This window comes from Rhinoderma darwinii, chromosome 1 (genome assembly GCF_050947455.1).
Source record: "Rhinoderma darwinii isolate aRhiDar2 chromosome 1, aRhiDar2.hap1, whole genome shotgun sequence".
Taxonomy (NCBI): domain Eukaryota; kingdom Metazoa; phylum Chordata; class Amphibia; order Anura; family Rhinodermatidae; genus Rhinoderma; species Rhinoderma darwinii.
Window position 1 is genome coordinate 119,671,658 of NC_134687.1, and position 16,982 is coordinate 119,688,639.

Below are 16,982 nucleotides of genomic sequence, written 5' to 3' on the forward strand. Positions count from 1 at the left end.
GGGCAAATGAGTGTTCCCGATCATTGCCCTGTGTAAACAGGGAAACAATCAACTGATGAACGATCATTCATCGACTGATCTGAGCTTATATGCTGCCAAAAAGATGGTCACTAGTCGGCAGCAGATTTTCCAGTGTTAACCCTGGACAACCTGCCGGCAAGATGCAAATGCATAGGGGTTAACTATCGTATTGATGATCTTTTGTCTCCATACATTACTGACAATTGCTCCTTGCGAATGGAGCTAAAGCGCACCAATCGACGTGATGTATCGTTGATTGGCGCTAGTTTTCAGGCCAGTATCAGGCCGTGTGAAACCACCTCAAGAAATATTACTTGTGGGGACTTAATTATAAGCATGCCTTAAATCTTCTGTATGTGCTGTATAGGCTCCAACCTCTGTATAGCGGCCGTGCTGCAGTACTACAGCTCTGCTCCTAATTAAGTGAATAGGAGCAGAGCTGCAGTAACCCAGCACGTCCGCTATACAGTGGTTGGAGCCTTCTGCCTCTGGCACCGATACCTGCATAGGTCACGTAGGGTTCGTGGACCCACTGGGCCGTACCGCCTTGGCGGTATGGCAGCTGGCCAACAGGGCGCAGGTCAGAGTCTATAGTTTATATAAAGTACCTGTGGCAGCTCGGACAGTAGCAAGGCAGGCTTGGCAGGAACTAGGCAGCAGATAGACGTCAGGCGTGGAGTAGCAGGACAGGCGTGGTGCACAGCACGGCTACAGCTAAGCACGGCACTAGATCAGGATACAGGTTATAGGAACAGGAAACACTGGGAGCAGGAAACACTAGGGGACCATTTGCAAGACAGACTTGGAATACAACAACAAAGGTCAGGCGTGGGAGGATGGGGCTGGGACCTTCTTCTAGCCAAGGGTGCTCTGGAGCAATTAGCTCAATCACCAACATGCTTCTGCTCCGGCTTATCAAGTCTGGACTGAGCTCATGAGCGCGCCCTGGTGGTCACTGTGGAGCAAGACGGCCATATGTGCAGACACCTCTTGAGAGAAGGGCGTCGACTGGATGGAAGGAGTTCGTGGTCAGCGACCACGGAAGTTACACATAGCTTCTGGCGCCCGGAGGCAGTCGGAACAGCTAATCGGTGCGGGGTTCGGGTGTCAGACCCCCAACGATCATATACTGATGACTTGTCATGTGGATAGGTCATCAGTATAAAAAATAGCCTCCAACCTGGACAACTCCTTTAATTTTAGGCTTTATTTAAATTAAAAAAAAGACAATATTGTGCAGATTTCTTTATTTAATGAATTAAAACTCTTCTTTATTATTTCTGTGTTTGTGTATTGCTGTAATAGAGTATACATATTTTATTCCCTTTTATTAATGTTAAAGACGCTGGTTGGTCTAATACATACATTTCAAGTGCGTTAACTAAATCCTTTATTTTGTGCATGGGAATCTCTAGCAATGTCTGTAGAATAAATTGCTGGCTGTAGGGCTTATGAAGCATATCACACCGATAAGGCAGTGTGGCAGGAGAATATATTTAAATGAAAAAGTGCTGTTCATGAAAATTGAACATAAAAGAAAATATTCATTATATTTTCTGTATGATATATGGTGTTTCATCTTAAGAAACATAAGAGGCGAAACTCATATATCTGATATTATCACAACCATTTTTGTATCATTGATAATGTTGAATTTTACAATGTTAAGAATCCCATTTTAATTGCGGAGAATAATTCAGAACATCAGACGTACAAATATTGATTTTCTTAAGGTTACAGATATAAACCAATTAGGGCCTGTTCACATCACGGTTGCCCTTCCGTTGAGGGGTTCCATCTGAGGTTTCCGTTGGGTTAACCCCTCAATGGAAAGGCAAACGGAAACCTAAGCTTCCGTTTCCCTCACCATTGTATCAATGGTGACGGAAACCTAGCTAATAGTTTCTGTCTGTCACCGTTGTGACAGGGTTCCGTTGTTCTTGACGGAACCAATAGCGCAGTCGACTGCGCTATTGATTCCGTCAAAACTAGTTAGAGGCATGGCCTAGCAGATGCCTGTCAGTTTTACATTGACAGGCAATAATAGACTGCAATACAGAAGTATTGCAGTGTATTATAAAAGCGATTGGATGATTGCATAGGGAAGTCCCCTAGTTGGATTAGTAATAAAGTTAAATAAATAAAAACCCCAAAGGAAAAAAAAAATGAAAAACCCACTTTTTTCCCCTTACAAAATGCTTTATTATGGAAAAAAAGTTACACATATTTTGTATCGCCGCGTCCGTAACGACCTCAACTATAAAGCTGTTTTGTTATAAAACCTGCTCAACGAACGCCGTAAAATATAAAACAAACAACAATGCCAGAATTGCTGTTTTCTGTTCATCCTGCCTTAAAAAAAAAGATCGAAAGTGATCAAAAAGTCGTATGTACTCCAAAATGGTACTGATAAAAACTACAAGTCGTCTCTCAAGAAAAGCCGTCATACAGCTGCATCGGAGGCAAAAGAAAAAAGTTACGGCTCTTCAAATATGGAGACACAAAAACAAATAATTTTGAAAAACTGTTTTTACTGTATAAAAGTAGTAAAACACAAGAAAATGATAGAAATTTGCTATCGTCGCAATCGTAACGACCCGCTGAATAAAGTCATTATGGTATTTAGACCACACGGTAAACGGCGTAAATTAAGGGAGGCAAAAAAAGAGTGGCGAAATTCCTGTTTGATTTTTTTCTATTACCCCCCAAAAAAGTTAATAAAAGTTAATCAATAAATTCTATGTACCCCAAAATGGTGCTATTAAAAAAAAATAGAACTTGTCCCAAAAAAAACAAGACCTTATACAGCTATGTCGACGCAAAAATGAAAAAGTTATAGATCTTTGAATGCGACGATGGAAAAACGGAAAAGATATCTTGGTCAATAAGGTTTAAAATAGGCTGGTCATTAAAGGGTTAAACCACCAGCAATGTATACAATGAAAGAGTTCTAAGGGCAGGATCACACACACAGTTTTAATGCATTTTTTGTGGCAGTTTTTGGCTCAGGTTTTTGAGCCAAACACAGAAGTGGATGCAAAAGAAAGGAGATGAATCACTCTTTTCTTTATGGTTTAGGCTAAAAAAAACTGCATCAAAACGGTGTGTGTGATCCTGACCTTAAGCGCTATAGAAATGCCCATAAATATCGCTCTCATGCATGCACAATTCTGTGCTCTACTTTTTCTCCAAAACATTTAACTACATTATAAAATGAAATGCTAGGGAAAGCAGAATATTTTGTATTATATACATAGAAAGTCGAATTTTAATTAAAATGAAATGAGCCAAATAAATGTTTTGAATTCTCAGCAGATTTTCCCTAATTATACAGGGTGCCATTTCAGCAAACTACTGTACTTTAAATATTGCAGTTTTTTCTTTCTTCTTTTTGTTTGTAAGATAATTTTACAAGAGGAATGGTTAGGCTGAGTTCACACTGACTTTTTTGCAGGAGGAAAATTCTGCCTCAAAATTCTGTTTGGAATTTTGAAGCAGATTTTCCTCTGCCTGCAATCGATTTGCCGCGTTTTTCGCTCGCGCCCATTGAGTGCTGCAGGCAAAAACGCCGCAAAATACTCTTTCTCTGCCTCCCATTGATGTCAATGGGCGGTCAAAGGCTTAAACGGCTGAAGATAGGGCATGACGCTTCTTTTTACCGCGAAGTGGTTTTTCTGCTCGCGGTAAAAAACATGTCCGCCTCCCATTGAAATCAATGGGAGGCATTTTCGACCGTTTCTTGGCGCGTTTTCCGATGCGCTTTCCGCTTCAAAAAACGTGTCAAAAAACTGTGTGAACAGGGCCTTAGATGCAACTTATTCCAAATAAAAATGAAGCTATATAATAAATAAGCTATGTGTATTTTATATTGTTTAACATGTTCTACTACAAGGTAACAACACATTTAGTAACATTTATTTCTAGTATTCTAAATAATATTTTCACTGCAGAACTGGCTGGAAAAGAAGAAAATATTTATTCGTGAACTGCATAAAATAAAAAAGGCTGAAGAGCAACTTGAGAAAGAAAAAGCAATGCAGGTAATATATTTTTCCCCTAAAGCCTTTTTACACCTAAATAAAATAAAGTAAAACCAAGGCTCTATGGGGCCAAAGTGTTGCCTTTTATTGCTTCTATTTCATGGTGGATCAGTATAGGTGGCATTTTAACTTCAGCCTGGTGCCCTGGATTTCTAAATTAAACAGAGTTGGTGTTTCAGTGGGAATCTTCATGGTAATAACGTCTTTCTCTTGTGAATAGCCATTTTATTTTGGATACAGTTGTGCGACTGGAGAAGAGCTTGTCCTGCATACAACCAATATTCTGTGCAATACTCTTTTTAAACTTAATCCCTAGTGTTAGGGATCTGCCAGGTACTTCATCTAGGTATACTCCTGGGATTAATCAATCCACACCTGAGGCCAGACCTGTTAGACTGACACCATCTCCCACCAACCAGGGTGGCAGGCTCAGGAGTGGGAGAGCCTATCGCGGTCTGGTCTGTCGGAGTTAGCTCCGCCCCCTGTCCTTTATTACCTGCCCTGTTCTCTCCCTCAGTGCTTGTAATTCTTTTGGATTCCTGGCCCCACTGCTGCTTGCTCCAGCCTGCTTCTGCCGTGCTTCTGCCTTGCTGCAGTTCCGCTTAACCTGCTTTGCTTTGCCCCTGGCTTGCTTCTGTCTCCGTGCCCGCTCGGGTGTACTGAAACTAATGGCCAAACGGAAAGGACCAACCAATCCCTGGAACAATATTTAAGGTGTTTCATCTCTGACTGTCAATTCGATTGGGTCTCATTCCTTCCCCTTGCTGAATTTTCCCTGAATAACCGGGTCAGTAACTCGTCAGGGGTCTCCCCGTTTTTCTGTAATTTCGGGTTTAACCCAAGGTTCTCCTCCGTCTCCCCTGGTTGTTCCAATAATCCTGAGGTAGAGGATGTTCATCGGGAACTGTGCACTGTCTGGGCCCAGGTTCAGAAGAACCTAGAGGCGTCCCAGAGCGCACAAAAGATTCAGGCGGATAGTAGACGTTCTGCTAACCCCCGGTTTGTCGTCGGGGATTTGGTCTGGTTGTCGTCCAGGAACTTGCGCCTTAAGGTCCCGTCCAGGAAGTTTGCTCCCCGATTTATTGGACCTTATAAGATCATTGAAGTCCTCAACCCTGTATCCTTCCGTCTGGAGCTCCCCCCATCCTTTCGCATACATGACGTCTTCCATGCCTCCCTCCTTAAACGCTGCTCCCCGTCCTGGTCCCCCTCGAGGATACCTCCTGTTCCCGTTCTCACCCCTGAGGGGGTGGAATTCGAGGTGGCCAAGATTATGGACAGTAGGATGGTCCAGGGCTCCCTCCAGTACCTGGTCCATTGGAGAGGATACGGGCCGGAGGAGAGGACTTGGGTACCTGCCCGTGATGTTCACGCCGGGGTATTGATCAGGAGGTTCCACCTTCTCTTCCCCACTAAACCGGGTCCCCTTAGTAAGGGTCCGGTGGCCCCTCATAAAAGGGGGAGTACTGTTAGGGATCTGCCAGGTACTTCATCTAGGTATACTCCTGGGATTAATCAATCCACACCTGAGGCCAGACCTGTTCGACTGACACCATCTCCCACCAACCAGGGTGGCAGGCTCAGGAGTGGGAGAGCCTATCGCGGCCTGGTCTGTCGGAGTTAGCTCCGCCCCCTGTCCTTTATTACCTGCCCTGTTCTCTCCCTCAGTGCTTGTAATTCTTTTGGATTCCTGGCCCCACTGCTGCTTGCTCCAGCCTGCTTCTGCCGTGCTTCTGCCTTGCTGCAGTTCTGCTTGACCTGCTTTGCTTTGCCCCTGGCTTGCTTCTGTCTCCGTGCCCGCTCGGGTGTACTCACTTCGTCCTGGTCCTGACTGTTCGTTCGCCGCTCCGTTTCCTCGTGGCGTTCCGTGGCTACTGCCCCTTCCCTTGCGTGTTCCCTGTTTGTTTTCCTGTGCACTTAGACAGCGTAGGGACCGCCGCCCAGTTGTACCTCGTCGCCTAGGGCGGGTCGTTGCAAGTAGGCAGGGACAGGGCGGTGGGTAGATTAGGGCTCACTTTCCCTTCACCTCCTTCCTGCCATTACACCTAGCTAAAAAAAAAATTTTTATGTATTCCATGTACTGTAAGACTGTGCTCACAGCTATGATGGAAGCTCTGAAATAAGCCATGCAGGTGTGAATATACTCTAATATATCAGAAGCATTTCAGTGTAACAGTTATGCAATAATGAAGATATCTGAAAGGGGACAAATAATTTTTCACATGCTGTACCCAAAAGTCAGGTTCTATGTTTTAACAAGTACATTATTTTCAGAAGGATACTCTACTGGAATTATGTCATAAAAGTCTGATATATACATAGGCTATGCTACAGGATTTGCATTCTTGGGACAGTTTGACATATACAGTCGAGTCACATTATTGCGACCACCAGCTAATATCCAGAGTAACCGCCATGTGTAGCACAGACAGCAGCTAGACGGGCTGGGAGTGACTCAATAAGGTGCTGGTAGGTTATCTCAGGTATCTGGAGCCATGCTGACAGCAGTGCATCCTACATTTGCTGGAGGGTGCGTGGGGGAGGATCCATAGAGTGAACAAGACGATGGAGATGGTCCCACAGATGCTCAATTGGGTTAAAGTCTGGCAAATTAGGGGGCCAGGAAAGTACTAGGAAGTCTTGGTCATGCTCTACCAACCACTGTCAGACTCATCTTTCTGACTAACCGCTAAACCAACACCTCTACCCTCTGCCAGTCACTGCACTGGTTGCCCATACTCTTCAGAATTAAATTCAAATGTATTACTCTCACCCACAAAGCTCTCCACAGTGCTGTACCACCTTACATCTCCCCCCTCATTTCTGTCAACCACCCTACTCGCGCTCTACGTTCTGCCAACGATCTCAGATTAACATCCGCCATAATCCGAACCTCCCACTCCCGTCTACAAGATTTTCCCTGGGCCCCCTTTACATTAGTCATGAGGCCCCTTCATTCAGCTGTATCCCCCACACTCCTTGCACACTAATACACTTCATGTCTGTCATACACACACTGGCTGTTGACCGGCTCATGCAGCTTTATGTGTCTGTCCCTATATGTATAAAAGATGGCTGGAACATTGTACTTAAACATTTTTTACACTTTGTGTCTCCCTTATTTCCACATAGATTGTAAGTTCTTGCAGGGCCATCACTCCTCTTGTTTGAATTGTAAGTTAGTTTTGTCAATATGTAATGTCTGATATTGTCTGTACAATGTACCCCCTGAACTGTAAAGGGCTGCGGAATATGTTGGCGCTATATAAATAAAAACTATTATTATGTCTAGCCGTGTGACATGTTGCATTGTCTTGGTGGAAGATTCCATCTGCCCCAGAGAAGATAAACAGCATGTATGGGTGGATGTGATCTGCAATGATGGATTCACACCCAAATCGGTTCAGGGTGCCTTCTACATGGATGGGGGGGCCCAGAGAATGCCAAGAAAAAATTCCTCAGACCATAATGCTGCCGCCAGCAGCTTGTGTTCTTCCAGCAAATGTTGCAGGGTGTTTGTTCTCTGATGTTTCTCGCCTGACACGCCAACGTCCATTTATTAGATGAAGCAGAAAACATGACTCATCGGAGATGGCAACCCTTTGCCAATTATCGCTGGTCCAATTCCGATACTGCCGTGCAAATTTAAGCCTTTTTTTCCCGATGCAACTTTGTTATTATAGGAGCAGTGACCATCCGTCTGCTTCAGAGCCCAACTTCTTCTCCTTATCCACTTGCTGTCGGGGTTCCTCAGGGATCAGTCCTAGGTCCACTCCTCTTTTCTCTCTACACAGCCCCTATTGGACAAACTATCAGCAGATTTGGCTTCCAGTACCATCTTTACGCTGATGACACCCAATTATATGCCTCTTCTGATGACATCACCTCTGTTCTAATACAAAACGCCAGTGATTGTCTGTCCGCTGTCTGAAAATGAGCTCCTTGTGTTCCCACCATCTACTAACCTCCCTAAACCTGATGTCTCCATCTCTGTGTGTGGCACTATCATAACTCCTAAGCAGCACGCCCGCTGTCTCAGGGTTATTTTTGACTCAGATCTTTCCTTTACTCCTCACATACAATCACTTTCACGCTCCTATCATTTGCACCTCAAAAACATCTCCAGAATCCTCCCTTATCTTACTGAAGAAACAGCCAAAACTCTCATTGTCTCTCTCTGCTTCACTCTCGTCTTGACTGCTGTAACTCATTACTAGTCGGTCTTCCCCTCACTAAACTCTCCCCTCTCCAATCTATCCTCAATGCAGCAGCCAGGCTCATCTTTATGACCAACCGCTACACCAACGCCTCTAATCTGTGCCAGTCACTGCACTGGTTGCCCATCCCCTTCAGAATAAAATTCAAACGTATTACTCTCACCCACAAAGCTCTCGACAGTGCTGCACCTCCTTACATCTTCTCCCTCATCTCCGTCTACCACCCTACTCGGGCTCTACGTTCTGCCAACGACCGTAGATTAAAATCCTCCATAATCCGAACCTCCCACTCCCGTCTCCAAGATTTCTCTCGTGCTGCACCCGTCCTCTGGAATGTTCTACCCCAGACAATCAGATTAATTCCCAATATCCGCAGTTTCAAATGTGCCCTGAAAACACATTTTTTTAGACAGGCCTATAACATTCCCTAATCCTTTCCATGCCCCCCCCCCTTTTAGATTAGTCATCAGAATAAGATTCCCTCACACTCCTTCTCTTCATGTCAGTCATACACGGATACTGGCTGGTGACTGGCTCATGCAGCTTTATCTGTACCACCCCATGTGAATAAAAAATGTCTGGAGCATTGTACTGAACAAACACTGTTACACTTTGTGTCTCCCTTATTTCCTCATAGATTGTAAGCTCTTGCGAGCAGGGTCCTCACTTTTCTTGTTTGAATTGTAAATTAACTTTGTCACAATGTAATGTCTGATATTGTCTGTTTCATGTTCCCTCTAAATTGTAAAGTGCTGCGGAATATGTTGGCGCTATATAAATAAAGAATATTATTATTAATACACAGTAGGGTTCGCTGAACTGTTGTTTTAGGCACACGTCTGGTAGCCCCCTGGTTGATTTTCACAGTGAGCTGCTCCACTGTAGCGTGTCATTCGGCCTGCGCACCTTTGTAGCTGACATTCACCTCTCGCATCAATGGCACGTGGTGCTCCGCAGTTTCCACTCATGATACACTTTCACCACAGCAGCATGCGAACAGTTCACAAACTGCTCTGTTTGGGACATACTGCCATTCTTTGCCCGAAAGCCAATAATCATCCCTCTTTGCAACTCTGATAGATCGCCCCTATTGCCCATGGCAACAACGAGTGATATGTTTTCAGACAGCCTATCGCACACCTTATATACCCCCCAAGCCAGCCCACGACACATCACTTCCTTCATGGGCTACGCGCTGCCGACGTAGAAAGTAGGAGTTGGTTATAATAATGTGACTCGACTGTGTATTATGACTCTAATAAACTATGTTTGAGACTTTAAAATGTATATATTTTTCCTTGCAACACAATGTCTTTTACTTGCAACACAATGTCTACATTTCTTGCAGTAATAGAGCATGCATTTAAAACAGCCGCCCCAAAGAAGTGCATTCCTTTAGCGCATTTAGAATGCTCTTACTTAAAGTGCTCTGTCCTGGCGACAGATTTCCTTGAAAGCTTTATTGCATTTATAGTGATATTACCCAACTTGAGTCCACACTCACCCTATGGCCTCCTTTCTGCATTTTTTCAACTGTGTACTATACATATACTGCTCTTTGTGACATTGATCTGTGTATGTATACAGTGCAACAGAGCCTAAGGTAGTTAAAAGGATATATAAAACCAGCCAGGCATACTCAGGTCAGTATCTGTTATAGACTATAATGTAGTACCACTCTACTGAAAACTGGACATTAAATATACACTATATGGACAAAAGTATTGGTACACCTACAGGACCTTTTATGACGTCCCATTCCAAATTCATAGGTATTAATATGGATTTGGTTTCTCCCTTTGCAGCAAACCAGCTTACACTCTTTTGGAGTTTGTGGGAATATTTGCCCATTCACCCAGAAGAGCATATGTGAGGTCAGACACTGATGTTGGGCTAGAGGGCCTGGCTCGCAATCTCTGTTCTAGTTCATCCCAAAGATGTTAGTTAGGGTTAAGGTCAGGGTTCTGTGCGGGCCAGTCAAGTTCTTCCACAACAAACTCACCCAACCATGTCTTTATGGACCTTGTTTTGTGCACTGGGGCACAGTCATGTTGGAATAGAAAAGTGCCTTCCCCAAACAGAGTTGGACGCATATAATTGTCCAAAATGTCTTGGCATGCTAAAGGATTAAGATATACCTTCACTGGAACTAAGGGGCCTAGGCAAACCGGGTAGCATTAACCCTCCTCTACCAAACTTTACAGCTGGCACAATGCAGTCAGGCATTCGCCAAAGCCAGACTGTCCATCAGACTGCCATATAGAGAAGCGTGATTCATCGCTCCACAGAACACGTTTCCACTGCTCCAGAGTCCAGTGGCGGCGTGCTTTACACTACTCTATCAAACGCTTGGCATTCATTGTGCTTGGTGATGTAAGGCTTGCATGCAGCTATTCAATGGAAACCCATGCCATAAAGCTCCCGGCACACAGTTTTTGTGCGGATGTTAATGCCAGAGGAGGTTTGGAACTCTGCAGTTATTGAGTCAGCAGAGCGTTGCTAATACCACTCACAGTTGATCGTGAAATATCTAGGAGGGAAGAAATTTCATGAACTGACTTATTACAACAGTGGCATCCAATTACAGTATCACGCTGGAATTCAGTTAGGTCTTTAGAATGACCCATTCTTTCACAAATATCTGTAAAGGCAGACTGCATGGTTAGGTGCCGGATTTTATACACCTGTGGCAATGGGATTGAATGAAACCCATGAATTCAATGATTTAGAGGTGTGTCCCAATACTTTTGACCATATAGTGTATGTGGCATTTTGATATAGTCAGTGGCCCCATCTGATGACTCCCATGACTTTACACTACACAAATTGCAAAAATGTATACTTGACATATAGCTGATACATAATAACGTGTGCTTTAATTTTATGTTTATGTCTGCAGGCAAGCACTATGAAAAACGAAGAATCAATGGCTGCTTTTATGGCCTGGAAAACAGAGAAAAAGAAAGACATAAAAGACAGTCAGAAAAAGCAAAAAATGGAAGAAAAGAAAAAGATGGAGGAATTTCAAGATATTTCTCGTAGAAAGGAGGACTGCAGGAAGGTACATAACTGTTGATTGTATTGAGAATTAATATGCCGATAAAAACTGAATACTTCAATATGCATGAGTTCTAAACCGCTGAGCACGGTGGCTCTGTGGTTGGCACTGTTGCCATGTTGTCATGTGTTCAAATACAACCAATCGCGCCATTTTCATTGAGTGTATATTCTTCCTGTGTTTGTGTTGGTTTCTTCACACATTTTAAGGCAGTCGTGGAGCTTACCAAACTCGTTTTTATTTTCTGGTGAACTTCACGGACAGGCAAAACATTTTACAGACTACCTGAGAAAAACAAAATACATCACAAAGATAGTTTAGAATATGAATATGAACACATTATCAGCATTTACTGTCTAAAATGCGATAATTACAATCACAATATCTTACACAAGCTCCTCCAGCTTAAAAAAAAACAAACATATATGTATTTTCGGATTGTTATTATAGACACTGGCCAAAAAAAACTAAATAAATGTCCTCCCTTCCTCTGGCACCCACTGAACGGAGAACCGCTGCATGTAGACATTGCAGCAGTGCTCATCCCCATACATGGCCCCGTCTCAGTCTGTGCAACAGACGGGGTACCTGTACATTGTCCAGAGAAGCTATTTGCTGCAGCCAAGGCTTTCCCTGATGCAGCCGTGTCAAATATGTGACTAGCTGCTGTGGGGAAAGCCTCTCTGTGCAGTGTATGCTGCCTTAAACTATGCACAGAATGGGTGGGCATGTATCAATGTTAGCGCCGATGCATGGAGGGCTGTTTTTTTAGAACTATCCGGTTGCAAAGCCCTCATTCTTCAAGAACGAGAGGTTTTATATATATATATATATAGTAAACAGTCAGTAGGAAGACTGGTAGAGGGTAGGTATGTGCCACTGAGATTTCTTATCTCAGTGGTGTAAATCTCTGAGAAGTTTGTTGCTCAGCAAAGTTAGTTGGTGAGCAGGGGTTTGCAAGCTGGATTTCGGGGTCCGGGAATTAGGAATGGCTGTGGAGATTCTGGGTGGGATGGCCATTCCCATACCTCACTCCAGGTTTTGGTTCTAGAGGTTCTGAGTCTCAGCTGGCCCTGATTAAAAGGGAAGCTGACAGTGTGATGTGGGTGAAGTATGGCAGAGAGTAAGGAGAAGGGAGACTGTTACAAACCAACACCTAAGAAAGGACCCTGGCACGGTCAGGTGGTGGCTGCTACAGGGTGAGGACTTTACACATTGTTGTTCCATAAGTTATATTGTTTCGTTTGTTGCTTTACCAGGTAGAGACAAGCAGAAGGATCTGTTTATTTAGTGCAAATAAAAAGTACCCGCTGCTTATGTTTACCCCATTTCTGTGTGCGTGACTGCCCAATACAGCAGCCCAAGTGGGATGCCGGCTCACATATGGTGGAGAATTCGGGCATCGCGCTAAGGGCAAACACACAGTTCCTTATTCTGATTGGACTTCCCGTATGTCCTGGGTGAAAGCAGCAACAGGATTGCAAAAAGAGACTGTTATGGAAGAGCTTGTAAAACAGATGGTGCAAGAAAACCTGCAACAGCAGCAAGCGATCGCACAGCAGCAGAGGGCTCATGCGGAGGCTATACAAGTTCAACAGGAGACAAACCGTCTGCTGGGTGAGCAAGTTTCCGCCCTAAGAGAGACGGTCGTGGCTCAATCACAGTTACCACAGGAAACAGCCACCACCCTGATAAATGTGTGCAAAACGGTGCAAAGCACCCTGCAGAAAATGACTGCTGCAGATGATGTGGAGGCATATATAACCATATTTGAAAGGTTGGCGGAGCAAGAGAAACTCCCTCTGAAAGAGTGGGCAGAGGTCCTGGCACCATTCTTAGTGGGAGAACCACAAAAGGCATACTTCGACCTGACACAGGAGCAAGCCAGTGACTATCACCTATTAAAAGCAGAGATCCTGACTCGGTTGGGGGTTACCCATTCTGTGCGGGCTTGTCGGGTTCATGCTTAGCGGTACAAGAGGACTAAACTGCCGCGATCGCAGCTTTTCGATCTCCTACATCTGGCACGCAAGTGGCTTCAGCCCAAAGTCCTAAATCCTAGGGAGATGGTGGAGAGAGTGGTGATGGACCGCTACATGAGTAGTCTAGCACGTGATTTGTATCGCTGGGTTGCCCAGGGAGACCCCCAGACTCTAGATCAAATGCTTTCGGCTGTTGAGAGGTATACCTCTACTCAAGATTTTCTTGCCCCTGAACCAAAAGCGCGACCTCCTGAGCGAGGCTACGAGGTCCACCCTGCTGCGATAGGAGTGAATCCTGTCCCCAGGACCCGAATGGTGGAGTTGCCACAAGGAGGGAAGCTAAAGTTTAAACCCCTGGCATCAGGCAACCAACAGTTCCAGTCTCCAATCCGGAGTAGACCTGACTTTCTCTGTTGCGGCCCACTGTCCCCAAAACGCGGAGCCGATGGATTGCAGTGCCACTTGACGATGTTCCCTGTTTGCCCATTTGGCCTCCAGTGCTGGTACCCGACAGGGTGAGGGACTACAGGAGCGACAAGTCCTTGTGAATGGGGCCGTTGTCACAGCCCTCCTGGACTCAGGGATTCTGGTCACACTCTTGCGGGCCACCCTACCACATGTACTGGTTAACCCTGAAAGGCGGGTGGGGGTGATATGTGTACATGGGGACACCAAGGACTACCCGGTGGCCAACGTCATGATAGTGACTGACTGTGGGACTCAGGCCCATGAGGTCGTGGTTGTAAATAATTTGATTCATGCCTTTATCATTGGCCGTGACTTTCCCTTATTCTGGGAGCTGTGGGACCACAGGTCTGCTAGGGTAGGCAGGAATAATGTTGATACTTTGTCTTTGCACCCTGTTCCTTTAAATGAGAATGGGCCCACTGAGGCGGTAGCGGTAACCGAAAAGGGGGCCAACAATTTTCCTCTGGCTGTTTTAGCAAGAGAAGAGGGTGAGCCTGCAGGTCCTGAGGTAAATCCCCCTGATCTCGAGGTATCCCGGGACAACTTTGGAACAGCTCAACTGAGAGACCCCTCCCTAAAAAATGCCTTCGAGAATGTGACAGTCATTAATGGTGTTCCGCAGGGTCGTAATGCTGATAAATGTTTTCCCCATTTTGCTCTTAATGGGAATCTACTGTATCGGGTCACGCAAATAAGGGAGACCCTAGTTGAACAGTTGCTGGTATCTGCCCCGTATAGTCGTATGGTACTGTACATGGCTCACACCCATGTGTTAGGTGGTCATTTAGGTACAGATAAGACCCAGGAAAAGATCCTACAAAGATTCTACTGGCCAGGGTGTTATAAAGAGGTTGCTAACTATTGTAAATCATGCCCAACCTGTCAGTTAACTACTCATGTAGCCCACTTAAGGAGCCCGTTAGTTCCCCTACCTATAATTGAGGTCCCGTTTGAACGAATCGCGATGGACCTAGTGGGACCGTTGGTTAAGTCTGCCCGAGGCCACCAGTATATTCTGGTGGTTGTGGACTATGCCACCAGATACCCCGAGGCTATCCCCCTGCGAAACACCTCCTCTATATGTATTGCTCAGGAGTTGGTTCACATATTTTCGAGAACTGGCCTGCCAAAGGAAATACTGACAGATCAGGGAACCCATTTTATGTCTAAAATCATGAAAGAGTTATGTAGGATCATGAAGATCAAACAAATAAGAACCTCTGAATACCCATAACTGTACGTGTGGACAAATCACACATCCAAACAGGAATAAATACAACAAGTACACATTTGTACCTTGTAATAATGACAATACTTTATTCAAATGCACATAAAAACATATTGGCCATCATGACCTAAAATAAGACACACAATTTAAAATGCATAGATGTGGAGCACATAGAGGCTATTGTGAGTAAAATATACTCAGTAGATAACAACATCAAAATATATAGAGGGTAACTCGGGAAGGCATATACAAATGAAAGGATTCAAATACCACAAGTGTGTTACTTACACCCAAGCCTTCACAAGAAATCAATTAAGCCAGGATAAGTATAGACAGGGGAAGGCACACCACACGCTGGTAAACTTGTGAGTGTAAAGATATCAACAAAGAGTAGCCATAATGAAGCCTAATCCCAAAAAACTATACCAACCAGTATATGTCATGTTGAGCCTAGATATGAACACCACACTGCAAGCTTGTATATGCCTTCCCGAGTTACCCTCTATATATTTTGATGTTGTTATCTACTGAGTATATTCTACTCACAATAGCCTCTAAGAAAGCCTTCTGCAGTCAGCTGGTGTTGATAGCACCAGACTTTTCGAAAGTTGTTTGTTGTACAAACCGATGCCTCCAATGTTAGTTTAGGGGCAGTCCTATCGCAAGACGTGAATGGGGAGGAGCATCCCATAGTGTACCTAAGTAGGAAACTCAATTATTCAATAGTGGAAAAGGAATGTTTGGCCATAAAGTGGGCACTAGAGACACTGAGATACTATCTACTAGGCAGAAAATTCCAGCTAGTTTCGGATCATGCCCCCTTGAGGTGGATGTGCCACAACAAAGGAAATAATGCAAGGGTAACTAGATGGTTTCTAGCATTGGTTTCTAGCATTGCAAAATTGTAATTATAGTGTGTAACACAGACAGGGGAAACTACATGTCAATGCCGTTGCTCTTTCAAGTCTCCATTGCTTATCGGCTACAAGTGCCCAGTCCCCTGGCCTTGGGTAGAGGGGGGGATATGTAAACAGTCAGTAGGAAGACTGGTAGAGGGTAGGTATGTGCCACTGAGATTTTTTATCTCAGTGGTGTAAATCTCTGAGAAGTTTGTTGCTCAGCAAGGTTAGTTGGTGAGCAGGAGTTTGTAAGCTGGATTTCAGGGTCCGGGATTTAGGAATGGCTGTAGAGATTCTGGATGGGATGGCCATTCCCATACCTCACTCCAGGTTTTAGTTCTAGAGGTTCTGAGTCTCAGCTGGCCCTAATTAAAAGGGAAGCTGACAGTGTGATGTGGGTGAAGTATGGCAGAGAGTAAGGAGAAAGGAGAGTGGTTTTCCTCCAGGGAGACTCTGCTACAAACAAACACCTAACAAAGGACCCTGTCACGGTCAGGTGGTGGCTGCTACAGGGTGAGGACTTTACACATTGTTGTTCCATAAATTATATTGTTTCGTTTGTTGCTTTACCCGGTGGAGACAAGCCCTGTGCAGAAGGACCTGTTTATTTAGTGCAAATAAAAAGTACCCGCTGCTTATGTTTACCCCATTTCCGTGTGCGTGACTGCCCAATACAGCAGCCCAAGTGGGATGCCGGCTCACAATATATATATATATATATATATATATATATATATATATATTCTGTGGGAGCCCCTTTAAGTGTACACATGCTAAAAGTAAAGGTGCACATTATAGACATGATGTACATGTCTCTACATGTATAAATCACAACAGCACACATGTAACAACACAGATATAAAGGTTAATCAGTCATCTATTTTTAGGCTTTTGACAAGTGGAAAGAGGCTAAGGAAGACTGTTTAAAGGAGAAGACCCTGAAAGAAAAGCACACTGAAAAGGAGAAGAAGAGAAAAGAGCAGAAAGCTATCCTGGAGAAGAAAAGTAACAGCATGTCTGCATGTGAAAAATGGTAAGTTTTTATACATAATACAAACAAAACAAATTA

The 16,982-nt window shown here is 44.3% G+C and overlaps 1 protein-coding gene across 2 annotated transcripts in view; it reads left to right on the forward strand.

Moving 5' to 3' along the window:
• The window catches only part of MAP9 (microtubule associated protein 9), a 101,064-nt gene that overhangs the window by 63,638 nt on the left and 20,444 nt on the right, over positions 1 to 16,982 (forward strand). For both annotated transcript variants that reach the window (XM_075860319.1, XM_075860318.1), the window contains exons 10-12: positions 3,972 to 4,061; positions 11,178 to 11,339; positions 16,801 to 16,946. In XM_075860319.1, coding sequence (XP_075716434.1) covers positions 3,972 to 4,061; positions 11,178 to 11,339; positions 16,801 to 16,946 — 398 coding nt within the window. The remainder of the gene's footprint in view (positions 1 to 3,971; positions 4,062 to 11,177; positions 11,340 to 16,800; positions 16,947 to 16,982) is intronic.